Genomic DNA, 14,490 nt, shown 5'->3' with positions numbered 1-14,490 from the left:
GCAGCATGTCCTGGCCACCGGTTACACGACTCACAGGTCTCCAGGTGGACACAAAGGTAGCAAATGGAAACAGTGCAACAGCCACTATATGTCCCTCTGGTCACACGCAGGTGCCACAGTCCCACTGTCACAGTCACACTACTATTATAGGCTGAGTCATTCATTGTAGACAAGCATTGGTGGAAGCAATGTGCAATAATAAGTGTGTGCTTATAGTTTTGTGTGTGTATACATGGAGTTTGTTGTGATGTGTAAGTATAAGGTTTTATAGTGCAGGGAGGAGACTGGTCAGATCTCTGGCCTGGTAACACACAGTGACATGATGTGAGGAGGAGAGCAGGAGTATAATAGGGGCTGATGGCTCCTGATGTATGAGATACACCAGAGAGTGTGAGGAGGAGTCTGGTCAGAGATCTGGGCTGGTAACACACAGTGACATGATGTGAGGAGGAGAGCAGGAGTATAATAGGGGCTGCTGGCTCCTGATGTATGAGATACACCAGAGAGTGTGGGGAGGAGAATGGTCAGATCTCTGGGCTGGTAACACACAGTGACATGATGTGAGGGGGAGAGCAGGAGTATAATAGGGGCTGATGGCTCCTGATGTATGAGATACACCAGAGAGTGTGGGAAGGAGACTGCTCAGATCTCTGAGCTGGTAACACACAGTGATATGATGTGAGGGGGAGAGCAGGTGTATAATAGGGGCTGATGGCTCCTGATGTATGAGATACACCAGAGAGTGTGGGGAGGAGACTGGTCAGATCTCTGGGCTGGTAACACACAGTGACATGATGTGAGGAGGCGAGCAGGAGTATAATAGGGGCTGATGGCTCCTGATGTATGAGATACACCAGAGAGTGTGGGGAGGAGACTGATCAGATCTCTGGGCTGGTAACACACAGTGACATGATGTGAGGGGGGGAGCAGGAGTATAATAGGGGCTGATGGCTCCTGATGTATGAGATACACCAGAGAGTGTGGGGAGGAGACTGGTCAGATCTCTGGCCTGGTAACACACAGTGACATGATGTGAGGGGGAGAGCAGGAGTATATTAGAAGCTGATGGCTCCTGATGTATGAGATACACCAGAGAGTGTAGGGAGGAGACTGGTCAGATCTCTGGGCTGGTAACACACAGTGACATGATGTGAGGGGGAGAGCAGGTGTATAATAGGGGCTGATGGCTCCTGATGTATGAGATACACCAGAGAGTGTGAGGAGGAGACTGGACAGATCTCTAGCCTGGTAACACACAGTGACATGATGTGAGGGGGAGAGCAGGAGTATATTAGAAGCTGATGGCTCCTGATGTATGAGATACACCAGAGAGTGTAGGGAGGAGACTGGTCAGATCTCTGGGCTAGTAACACACAGTGACATGATGTGAGGGGGAGAGCAGTAGTACAATAGGGCTGATGGCTCCTGATGTATGAGATACACCAGAGAGTGTAGGGAGGAGACTGGTCAGATCTCTGGGCTGGTAACACACAGTGACATGATGTGAGGGGGAGAGCAGGAGTATAATAGGGGCTGATGGCTCCTGCTGTATGAGATACACCAGAGAGTGTGGGGAGGAGACTGGTCAGATCTCTGGGCAGGTAACACACAGTGACATGCTGTGATGAGGAAAGCAGGAGTATAATAGGGGCTGATGGCTCCTGATGTATGATACACCAGAGAGTGTAGGGAGGAGACTGGTCAGATCTCTGGGCTGGTAACACACAGTGACACGATGTGAGGGGGAGAGCAGGAGTATAATAGGGGCTGATGGCTCCTGATGTATGTGATACACCAAAGAGTGTGGGGAGGAGACTGGTCAGATCTCTGGGCTGGTAACAGTGACATGATGTGAGGGGGGAGAACAGGAGTATAATAGGGGCTGATGGCTCCTGATGTATGAGATACACCAGAGAGTGTGGGGAGGAGACTGGTCAGATCTCTGGGCTGGTAACACAGTGACATGATGTGAGGGGGAGAGCAGGAGTATAATAGGGGCTGATGGCTCCTGATGTATGAGATACACCAGAGAGTGTGGGGAGGAAACTGGTTAGATCTCTGGGATGGTAACACACAGTGACATGATGTGAGGGGGAGAGCAGGAGTATAATAGGGGCTGATGCTCCTGATGTATGAGATACAATAGAGAGTGTGGGGAGGAGACTGGTCAGATCTCTATGCCGGTAACACACAGTGGCATGAGGGGATAGAGTAGAAGTATATTAGAGGCTTATGTCTCCTGACTCCCCCACTGAGCAGATACATTTTCCTCATTATTCTGTACTGACAGAGGAGGGTGTATAATAAGAACGTGTTGTAGTGACTGAGAAAGGAGAATATATAACTCTTTTCTTTAATAAGTGTTTATTATTCACCTGTGCTGATATCTGTAGGGATTTCCTCCTCCTTACACTGCTGATCACCCCTCACATACGTCTCTTCTTCTCTCTCTCCATCTTCTGGCTTATTATCAGTCACATACGTCTCTTCTTCTCTCTCTATATCTTCTGCCTTCATATCAGTCACATACGTCTCTTCTTCTCCCTCTATATCTTCTGCCTTATTATCAGCCAGACCTTCACCCTAAGAAACCCCCCAAAATTAAAAGCAAATAAGTTTAAAAATGTCTGCTTTAATTAATTCACATTAAGTAGAAAAATCACAGAAAATAATATACACAGCTTCTGTACAGATCATATAATGAGAGTCACTATAGTGTATTGGTGAGATCCTAAATCCCATCTACCTGATGCTCCTGTGGGATCCTGTGATTCTCCTCTGTACAATCCTGTGAATCAAGAGGACGGGAACACCTCTCTGGGGTATTTCTGTTACTGGGTCCATCTGTAAGAGATACACAGTGACAGAGTACATTGTACACATGTGATTATCAGACGATGTGTGTATATAGGGGGCCCCCCATACCTGCTCTCCCCTGTACAATAAATGACAGTCTCCTCTTACCCAGTGATGTGAGGGGCCAGTGATTCTCCATCATCACGTCCTTGTACAGACCCCTGTGTTCCTCTATATACTCCTCCTCCTGCATGGAGACATAGACAGTGACATCCTGACACCTTATAGGAACCTGACACACACAATGATACAGTCATCACCCAGACACATCCCCTGGTGTTACTGTATAATGTCCCATTCCCAGCAGTCACCTCTCCTTTCAGCAGTAGAATTATCTTGTTTGTGAGGTTCAGGATCTTGTGTCTCTCATGTATCAGTGAGTGAGGTGGAGGCACCGTGATGAGGCTCTGGGTCCTGCTCAGTCCTCCTGACACATAGGGATGGCTGCTAGGTGTCTCACACTCACCAAATGTCTTCTTTACTACTGTGTAACCCTGTGTTTTGGGGAAAATACCAAATATCACTGCATATACTCCCAGATCCTCTCACCTCCCCAGTCATGTCCCTGTATTATTATTACTATAGATATAAATGGTGACACTACCAGATACCACACCAGTCATGTCCCTGTATTATATAGATGTGATGTCACTGTGATACTCCCAGATCCCCTCAACTCCCCAGTCATGTCCCTGTATTATTACTATAGATATAAGTTATGTCACTGTGACACTCCCAGATCCCCTAACCTCCCCAGTCATGTCCCTGTATTATTACTATAGATATGTGATGTCATAGTGACACCCAGATCCCGTCACCTCCCCAGTCATGTCCCTGTATTATTACTATAGATATAAGTGATGTCACTATGACACTCCCAGATCCCCTCACCTCCCCAGTAATGTCCCTGTATTGTTACTATAGATATAAGTGATGTCACTATGACACTCCTAGACCCTCTCACCTCCCCAGTCATATCCCTGTATTGTTACTATAGATATAAGTGATGTCACTATGACACTCCCAGAAACTCTCACCTCCCCAGTCAGCAGGTAGATGATCTCCAGGGTGAGATTTAGAATCCTCTCAGTCATGTGACTCCTGTCCGTGTCCATCCTCAGTGATCAGTGAGTTATACAGGACACGTCTCACCCTCACGTGACTTCTAGTAAAGATTTTCTGGTCCTTTACTTGTCTAGGAATAAATATAATATAATAAATATATAAGTATATGTATCATATTCAAGTAACTCTTAAGCACTCCTCTTCCACAAGCCATATCACACACCTGATACACACTGATCACTATACACAGGTCACACTGATATCACACCTGATACACACTGATCACTATACACAGGTTACACTGATATCACACACCTGATACACATTGATTATCACTATACACAGGTCACACTGATAGCACACACCTGATACACACTGATCACTATACACAGGTCACACTGATAGCACGCACCTGATACACACTGATCACTATACACAGGTCACACTGATAGCACGCACCTGATACACACTGATCACTATACACAGGTCACACTGATATCACATACTTTCCCTATGCCTCTGTCTCCCAATATCTGAGTGACTTGTTTTCTCTGCTCTTGTATCTGCAATAAGTACTGAGTGTCAGCTGTCTGGTACAGTATGTGACTCTGCAGTTGTAGTGGAACCATAAGTCCCAGAATTCCCTGTCATGCTGGAATACATAGTTAGCCTACCAGGATGTACGTTACATGTGTGACAATCCTGCAGGCTATGGGCATGTAGCATAGGGTAGAGGGTAATCACATACACACTGAAGATCTAGAACAGTGTTTCCCATCTCTGGTCCCTAGGGATCCCTAACAGTACATGTTTTCCATATCTCCTTGTGGGAGCACAGGTGCCTTCGTAAGGCTGCGTACATACCTATAAATATGTCTATTCAATCTGTCTGGTGGGAAGGATAATCTGGTAATGTATGGGAGCAAATAATATGAGATATGGTAAGAACTTACCCTTGTTATCTCTATTTCTACAAAGTCCATAGTGTTCCACAGGATACCTTGGGTATAGGTGTGACGTCAGTCGCTGGGCACCATAGAGTTAAGCTTTTCAGCCTCCCAGGATGCACTAGGGTCCCCCTCCTATACCCCGCCCCCGAGCCAAGGCACCTCAGTTAGTTATCAAGCCATAGGCTGGAGGAGGAGAAGGAAGAGAGAGAAAAAAGATCTGGACACATACAAGAATCACATTCTCACCAGAGGGAGACGGAAAACCGGTGACCAGAGCATAGCCCATCTGCAGCACAGGTGCGACAGGGCGGGAGTCCTGTGGAACCCTATGGACTTCGTAGAAATAGAGATAACAAGGGTAAGTTCTTACCATATCTCATATTTTCTACTTCAGGGTCCATAGGGTATCCACAGGATACCTTGGGGATTTCCCCAAGCAGTATCCTTTAAGGGTGAGGACGCTCCTGTGCTGAAAGGAGAATCCGCCGCCCGAAGGAAGCATCCTGAGAGGCGAAGGTGTCAAACCTGTAATACCTCACGAAGGTATGGACAGAGGACCACGTAGCAGCCTTGCAGATCTGAACTGCCGAGGCACCACGTCGAGCTGCCCACGAAGGACCCACAGACCTAGTGGAATGAGCCTTCAGAGAAGGAGGGACCGGTAGGCCTTCATGAAGATAAGCTTCAGAAATAGCCATACGGATCCAGGCTGCCAAAGTTTGCTTTGAAGCAGGCCAACCCTTTTTACGGAAGCCATAGAGGACAAACAAAGCGTCCGACTTCCTAAACGAAGAAGTGTGGTCAACATAAGTCCTTAAGGCCCGCACAACATCCAAAGAGGCCTCACCCACGGAAAGACCCGGTGAGTTAAAGGCCGGAACAACGATTTCCTCGTTAACATGAAACTGGGAAACAACTTTGGGAAGAAACTCGGGCCGAGTGCGGAGCACTGCCCTGTTCCCATGAAAAACCAAGAAAGGGGGTCTACAAGAAAGAGCCCCTAACTCAGAAACACGTCTGGCCGAAGCAATGGCCAGAAGGAAAACAGTCTTAGCTGTTAGCCATTTAAGATCCACTGAGCCCAGTGGTTCAAACGGTGGTCCTTGGAGAGCCCTCAGGACCACAGCCAAATCCCAAGGCGCCACGGGTGGAAGAAAGGACGGCTGAATGCGGAGAACACCTTGCATAAAGGTGCGCACATCCGGGATTGTAGCAATCCTACGGTGAAACCAGACAGATAGGGCCGAAACCTGTACCTTCAAAGAAGCAAGGCGAAGCCCATGATCTAGTCCCGCTTGCAGGAAGGAGAGAATCCGAGACAGACGAAACTCCCGCGGTGCATAACCTCTCGGTCGACACCACTGGAAGAACGTATGCCACACGCGATGGTATATCTTCGCGGAAGACGGTTTCCGAGCTCGTAACATGGTACGCACCACAGAGCTGGAAAACCCCCGGGACCTCAGCATGGCCGTCTCAACAGCCACGCCGTCAAAGACAGCCGAGTCAGGTCCGGGTGAAGACAAGGACCCTGAGACAGAAGGTCCGGTCGTAGCGGCAACCGCAGAGGACTGTCCACGGACAGACCCTGAAGGTCTGAGAACCAGTGCCGTCTGGGCCACGCGGGAGCTATCAGCAGGAGCATCCCTCCTTCCTGTTTGAATTTCCGGATTACCCGTGGAAGAAGGGAGACCGGAGGGAACAGGTATGCGAACCGGAACGTCCACCGGATGGACAGAGCATCCACCAGTGACGCCCCTTCGTCTCTTGTGCGAGACCCGTACACCATGAGGTCGATTTCTGGAAGACCCCACCTGTCCACCAGTAGTTGAAAAACGTTCGGGTGCAGGGACCATTCCCCCGGATGAACGTCCTGGCGACTTAGAAAGTCCGCCTCCCAATTTAGCACTCCCGGGATGAAGACCGCTGATGTGGCCGGAAGATTGCGCTCCGGCCAAACCAGGATCCGAGAGACCTCTACGAGAGCCGCCCAACTGCGAGTTCCTCCTTGCCTGTTTATGTAGGCCACGGTGGTAGCGTTGTCCGACTGGACCTGCACCGGGTGACCCTGGAGAAACCGCTGTGCCTGCTGGAGAGCATTGAAGACCGCACGGAGTTCCAAGATATTTATTGGAAGCTCCGCTTCTGTCGGCGTCCACCTGCCCTGGAACAAGTGTAGACCCGAAACTGCTCCCCAGCCCCGAAGACTGGCGTCCGTTGTCAACAGGACCCAATTTGGAACCCAGAACGGACGTCCCTTGTTGAGGTGGGTCGTCTGTAACCAGCACACAAGGGACAGGCGAACCTCCGGGGTGAGCACAATCGTCTGGGACTTCAGAGACTGAGGCAGCCCATTCCACTTGGACAGGATCAGGTGCTGCAGAGGTCTGGAGTGAAACTGGGCGTATTCCACCATGTCGAACACCGACACCATGGAGCCCAGTAACCTCATCGCCGAGTGTAAGGACACCCGGCGGCTGTGCAGACAACTGCGCACCCTTGACTGTAAAGCAGAGATCTTGTCCTCCGTCACGAAGATTCTTTGCTGTCCCGAGTCCAATAAGGCTCCAAGATGCAGAATCCTCCGAGACGGGATTAGAGTGGACTTCTGCCAGTTGATTAGCCAGCCGTGCCGTTGCAGCAGTGCAATGGTCAGGTCCAAGTGGCGTAACAGGAGCTCTGGAGATCCTGCCACCAATAACAGGTCGTCCAAGTACGGCAACATGCGGACTCCCTGCAGACGCAGAGAAGCCGCCATGACCGCCATCACCTTGGTGAAAACACGTGGTGCTGTCGCCAGGCCAAAAGGTAACGCCCGAAACCGGAAGTGGTCGCTGCGGATTGCAAACCTGAGGAACTGTTGATGGCGCAAAAGAATAGGGACATGCAGGTAAGCGTCCTGTATGTCCAATGACACCATCTAGTCCCCAGGTTCCAGCGCCAGAATGATGGACCGTAGGGTCTCCATCCGAAGCTTTGGGACCCGCAAAGACTTGTTGAGTGCTTTGAGGTTGAGAATCGGACGATATGACCCATTGGGTTTCTGTACCATAAATAGATTTGAATAGAAACCCTGGCCCCTCTGGGAGAATGGAACAGGCACTATAACTCCAGCCTGGAGCATAGTGTGCAATACCTTCCGCAGCTCCGTAGCCTTGTTCCGGTCTGATGGTAGACCCGTGGTGAAGAATCGAGCCGGGGGTCTGTGCCGGAAGGAGAGGGCGTATCCGTGGGAAACCACCTCCAGAACCCAAGTGTCTGTCGTAGTGGTCGACCAACACTGGGCGAACTGTAGCAGGCGGCCTCCCACCCTGGAATCCCCCAAAGGGAGGCCCGGACCGTCAGGCCGCAGGCTTGTCATCTGGCTTGGGGGCCGGACGTCTGGTACTCCATGCCTGCTTCCGGGGCTTGGCCGATTTCTTAGGACTAGCCTGTCGAGGAAACGACTGTGGGTTGGGCCCTAGATGACCGAAAGGACGATGGTTCAGAACCAGAAGGAGCAGCGGCCGACGGGAGACAAGCCGATTTGGCTGCCGCCAGTGCGGCCACAATCTTATCCAGATCCGGACCGAAGAGAACTTCTCCGGTAAACGGCAACGCCTCCAGACCCTTTTTGGAATCTGCGTCCGCCTTCCAGGATCGCAGCCACAAGGTGCGACGAGCAGCTACCGCTGCTGAAGAAATCCTAGACACCAGAGTACTAATGTCTAGGGCTGCCTCCTTGATGTAGGTGGCCGAATCACGGAGATTGCCAATCAACTCCGCCTGTTCGGCCGGACAGTCGGAATCAAAAGAAGCCTCTAATGAATCCGCCCAGCGCTCCATCACTCTGGCAACCCAGCAAATGGCCATAGCCGGCCGTGCTGCCCCCCCGCAAGGGAATAAGCGGACTTCAGGTAGATTTCCACCTTGCGGTCCGTAGCATCCTTAAGGGAGGACATGGATGGCATCGGCAATGTGGCACTACGGACAAGACGGGTCACGTGAGAATCCACCTGTGGAGGGGATTCCCACTTTGCAAAATAATTATCCGCGAATGGATAAGCCACCGCCAGGCGTCTCTGCAGCTGGTATCTTTTGCCAGGCTGTTTCCACGCCTCCTCTAAATGGTCCACCAACTGACCCGAAAGAGGAAAGACTGTGGCATCGCCCTTCACATCCTTGAAAAAGGCATACTTAGATTTAGCCGCAGGGGGAACTTCGTCCTCAATCACCAAGGCTGTGCGGACCGCCCGAATAAGTCCAGGAATATATACTTTGGACTTAGCATCAGCGTCCTTAGTATGGAGAGGTTCCTGATCGTAAGGATCCAGAATCTCCCCATCATCAGACGTCCCCTCGTCATCCTCATAAGGAGCCGACAGAGACGCCACCGGCCGTTTATGCGGCCGCATCACAGACTCCCCTTGCAACACATCCGACAAGTGCTGTACAGAACTCGTCAGGGAGTTAACCCACGCTGGCTCCTGAGAAACCGGGAGCGGGGAAATAGGGAGACTGTGGGGCACCACCAATTGTCGTGGGAAACCCTGCATGGGTGACGACACCACTGACTGCTGGGATAAACCCATCGGTGTAAACGCGGGCTGCGGAGCTAACTGGCCCACTAAGGCTGTAAGCGCCTGAGCGAAACAAGCCCAGGGCGGCTCCTGTACCGGTGCTGTAACCGTAAGAGGCCGCGCCATGGTCAAACACTGCCGGCAAAGGCCCTCCGCGCTACCCTCCCCCTCCGCTAACGGTACTTTACACGTAGTACACTGTAGCCGGAGGGGAAAATCACTTTCGGACATGATGGCACCACGTATGTGACCTCTCTCACCAATTATAACTTAAATAGGCGAGAGACCACCCTGCAGCACCGCACCGCAAGGGCTTAGCAGAAAGAACAGGGACAGTAATAAAGCTGACAGTTTAGAGAAAAGTTACAGGCAGCAGCGCTAGCACAGTCACATACAATGCAAAGAAAATCAATTCCTGCACTAACAGTGCTGATCACTCAACTACGCAGACACAGGGCCTGGTAGGACACAACGCTGCATACACAGACCTGACCACAGCGGAGGAGAGGTATGCGGGGGGACCCAGACCACGATGCTTCCGTCCAGCGCTTCCAGCAGCGTTCACCATGCGTTCTGGAGAAGATGGCCGCCGAGGAGCAGAGAGGAGGCTGGCCTGGGGGAGGAGCGCTGCCACAGGACCAGTCGGCAGCATACAGAGAGGGCTGTGTGCAGCGGGGGAGGCGCCGGCTGTGAGACAGGGAAGGCGCGCTCCCCTGGCATGCATTTAACCCCTGGGACGCCGCAGCGCTACCGCTCTGCTGTGGTCCGCTGTCCCAGGGGGTAGTGGAAAGCGCAGGTTGGTCGCCTGGCTCCACGCTGCAGCCAGTCCCCAGGGAGCCCCCTGCCTGGGGACTTAGGACCATGTGACCAGCGGGGACCCACCGCGGGACCCCGCTGCTTACCTTTGTCCCCCTTGGATCCGGCCATGGTCCGGAACATCTGGGGTCACCGCTAGCTGTGACCCCAGATGCTCACCAGCATCCCCGGATCGGTACCGGCGGGGGTGTAGGGAAGACAGCATGGACGTCAGGACTGACTGTCCATGCTGTACATCCAGATGTGCAGCCACAGCTGCACTGAAGAAAGCTTCAGGGGCTCTTCTAGCCCCCACTCCGACAGGTGCACCCGACGCCGGCCGGGCACCAAACTAAACTGAGGTGCCTTGGCTCGGGGGCGGGGTATAGGAGGGGGACCCTAGTGCATCCTGGGAGGCTGAAAAGCTTAACTCTATGGTGCCCAGCGACTGACGTCACACCTATACCCAAGGTATCCTGTGGATACCCTATGGACCCTGAAGTAGAAAATAGAAATTAGGTCCCAAACACTGGAAAACAGACCAGATTTTCCATCCCATCAGACAGATTTGACAATGTGTGCACAGCCTTACTGAGCGCACATATCATGGGTACACACTATACAATGTACACAGCCTTACTGAGCGCACATATCATGGGTACACACTATACAATGTACACAGCCTTACTGAGCACATACCATGGGTACACACTATACAATGTACACAGCCTTACTGAGCGCACATATCATGGGTACACACTATACAATGTACACAGCCTTACTGAGCGCACATACCATGGGTACACACTATACAATGTACACAGCCTTACTGAGCGCACATACCATGGGTACACACTATACAATGTACACAGCCTTACTGAGCGCACATACCATGGGCACACATTATACAATGTACACAGCGTTACTGAGCGCACATACCATGGGCACACACTAGACAATGTACACAGCCTTACTGAGCGCACATACCATGGGTACACACTATACAATGTACACAGCCTTACTGAGCGCACATACCATGGGTACACACTATACAATGTACACAGCCTTACTGAGCGCACATATCATGGGTACACACTATACAATGTACACAGCCTTACTGAGCGCACATACCATGGGCACACATTATACAATGTACACAGCGTTACTGAGCGCACATACCATGGGCACACACTAGACAATGTACACAGCCTTACTGAGCGCACATATCATGGGTACACACTATACAATGTACACAGCCTTACTGAGCACACATACCATGGGTACACATTATACAATGTACACAGCGTTACTGAGCGCACATACCATGGGCACACACTAGACAATGTACACAGCCTTACTGAGCGCACATACCATGGGCACACACTAGACAATGTACACAGCCTTCTGAGCGCACATATCATGGGTACACACTATACAATGTACACAGCCTTACTGAGCACACATACCATGGGTATACACTATACAATGTACACAGCCTTACTGAGCGCACATATCATGGGTACACACTATACAATGTACACAGCCTTACTGAGCGCACATACCATGGGTACACACTATACAATGTACACAGCCTTACTGAGTGCACATATCATGGGTACACACTAGACAATGTACACAGCCTTACTGAGCACACATATCATGGGTACACACTATACAATGTACACAGCCTTACTAAGCACATACCATGGGTACACACTATACAATGTACACAGCCTTACTGAGCACATACCATGGGTACACACTATACAATGTACACAGCCTTACTGAGCGCACATATCATGGGTACACACTATACAATGTACACAGCCTTACTGAGCGCACATACCATGGGTACACACTATACAATGTACACAGCCTTACTGAGCGCACATACCATGGGTACACACTATACAATGTACACAGCCTTACTGAGCACACATACCATGGGTACACACTATACAATGTACACAGCCTTACTGAGCGCACATATCATGGGTACACACTATACAATGTACACAGCCTTGCTGAGCACACATACCATGGGTACACACTAGACAATGTACAGCCTTACTGAGCGCACATATCATGGGTACACACTATACAATGTACACAGCCTTGCTGAGCACACATCATGGGTACACACTATACAATGTACACAGCCTTACTGAGCGCACATACCATGGCTACACATTATACAATGTACACAGCCTTACTGAGCGCACATACCATGGGCACACACTAGACAATGTACACAGCCTTACTGAGCGCACATACCATGGGCACACACTAGACAATGTACACAGCCTTACTGAGCGCACATATCATGGGTACACACTATACAATGTACACAGCCTTACAGAGCACACATACCATGGGTATACACTATACAATGTACACAGCCTTACTGAGCGCACATATCATGGGTACACACTATACAATGTACACAGCCTTACTGAGCGCACATATCATGGGTACACACTATACAATGTACACAGCCTTACTGAGCGCACATATCATGGGTACACACTATACAATGTACACAGCCTTACTGAGTGCACATATCATGGGTACACACTAGACAATGTACACAGCCTTACTGAGGGCACATATCATGGGTAAACATTATACAATGTACACAGCCTTACTAAGCACACATACCATGGGTACACACTATACAATGTACACAGCCTTACTGAGCGCACATACCATGGGTACACACTACACAATGTACAGCCTTACTGAGCGCACATATCATGGGTACACACTATACAATGCACACAGCCTTACTGAGCACATACCATGGGTACACATTATACAATGTACACAGCCTTACTGAGCGCACATATCATGGGTACACACTATACAATGTACACAGCCTTACTGAGCACACATACCATGGGTACACACTATACAATGTACACAGCCTTACTGAGCACACATATCATGGGTACACACTATACAATGTACACAGCCTTACTGAGCGCACATATCATGGGTACACACTATACAATGTACACAGCCTTACTGAGCGCACATATCATGGGTACACACTATACAATGTACACAGCCATAATGAGCGCACATATCATGGGTACACACTATAGAATGTACACAGCCTTACTGAGAGCACATACCATGGGTACACACTATACAATGTACACAGCCTTACTGAGCGCACATACCATGGGTACACACTATACAATGTACACAGCCTTACTGAGCGCACATACCATGGGTACACACTATACAATGTACACAGCCTTACTGAGCGCACATATCATGGGTACACACTAGACAATGTACACAGCCTTACTGAGCGCACATACCATGGGTACACACTATACAATGTACACAGCCTTACTGAGCGCACATACCATGGGTACACACTATACAATGTACACAGCCTTACTGAGCACATATCATGGGTACACAATAGACTGACGCGATATTTCGCTCCGATCTGCGCTAGTGCGTACTCAGCGTAAGAAAGCTTCAGACAGGTGAGGACTCAGCAGGGCCTATTACAGAGGACGTCTGTGCATCTTATACATCACCCGGTGTACACTATGGTGTCTCTCTGTGTATTCTGTCACTTCCACACTAATAACCACCTACTGAGGGTACTGACCACCACCTACAGCTGCTACGTTCTGTATGGGGGGTCTGAGTGCATCGGACACCTCCCTTTCTCTATAGTCTGTTACCCACCGAACACCACCAGGGTCTGCTCCACCTGTATTATATGTAACACTAATAACCACCTACTGAAGGTACGGACCGCCAGCTACAGCTAATATGTTCTGTATGGGGGTCTGAGTGCGCCGGACACCTCTCTTTCTCTATAGTCTGTTACCCACCGAGCAGTGACTGCTCCAGCTGTATTATATGTAACATCAGGGTCTGCTCCACCTGTATTATATGTAACACTAATAACCACCTACTAAGGGTACTGACCACGAGCTACAGCTGCTACGTTCTGTATGATTTTTTAGAGTCTAGTATAAATATGGACACATGGAAGATCAGCCCTATCCCTGAGAAAACACCAAACCATGTGAAACGCGTTGGGTACGAGATGGCTATGGATGGAGATTAACTGAAAACTTCCCTCTCTAACATTGGGCGGCCAGTGACGTCATCCAGCGGCAACGCAATTCAACACGCTGTATATGCTATGAGTCCAGCGCAAACCATCATCGGTAACCTTGCCTCATCTTATCAGGCATCAGACTGAGCACAGAACTGGCAATACAGGCGTACCTGCC

At 50.1% G+C, this 14,490-nt stretch overlaps 2 protein-coding genes across 3 annotated transcripts in view; one reads left to right on the top strand and one right to left on the bottom strand.

The window, feature by feature from the left end:
- LOC148442112 (uncharacterized) overlaps positions 1 to 14,490 on the bottom strand; it is a 119,271-nt gene that overhangs the window by 2,618 nt on the left and 102,163 nt on the right. The window contains exons 2-6 of one of the 2 annotated variants that reach the window (XM_088464222.1): positions 3,894 to 4,051; positions 3,168 to 3,350; positions 2,965 to 3,043; positions 2,747 to 2,844; positions 2,376 to 2,583 (exon numbers count right to left, since the gene is read on the bottom strand). The exons of the other annotated variant lie outside the window; for it this stretch is intronic. Coding sequence (XP_088320348.1) covers positions 2,376 to 2,583; positions 2,747 to 2,844; positions 2,965 to 3,043; positions 3,168 to 3,350; positions 3,894 to 3,971 — 646 coding nt within the window. The 5' untranslated portion in view covers positions 3,972 to 4,051. The remainder of the gene's footprint in view (positions 1 to 2,375; positions 2,584 to 2,746; positions 2,845 to 2,964; positions 3,044 to 3,167; positions 3,351 to 3,893; positions 4,052 to 14,490) is intronic. 2 annotated transcript variants of the gene reach the window in all.
- Positions 1 to 14,490, top strand: part of LOC148442113 (uncharacterized) — a 97,248-nt gene that overhangs the window by 60,222 nt on the left and 22,536 nt on the right. The gene's annotated exons all lie outside the window — the stretch shown is intronic.

Source organism: Taudactylus pleione, unplaced genomic scaffold (assembly GCF_031769625.1).
Source record: "Taudactylus pleione unplaced genomic scaffold, aTauple2 ptg001616l, whole genome shotgun sequence".
Taxonomy (NCBI): Eukaryota; Metazoa; Chordata; class Amphibia; order Anura; family Myobatrachidae; genus Taudactylus; species Taudactylus pleione.
Note: the sequence above shows the minus strand (reverse complement) of the source record. Positions and strands in the feature narration are given on the sequence as shown.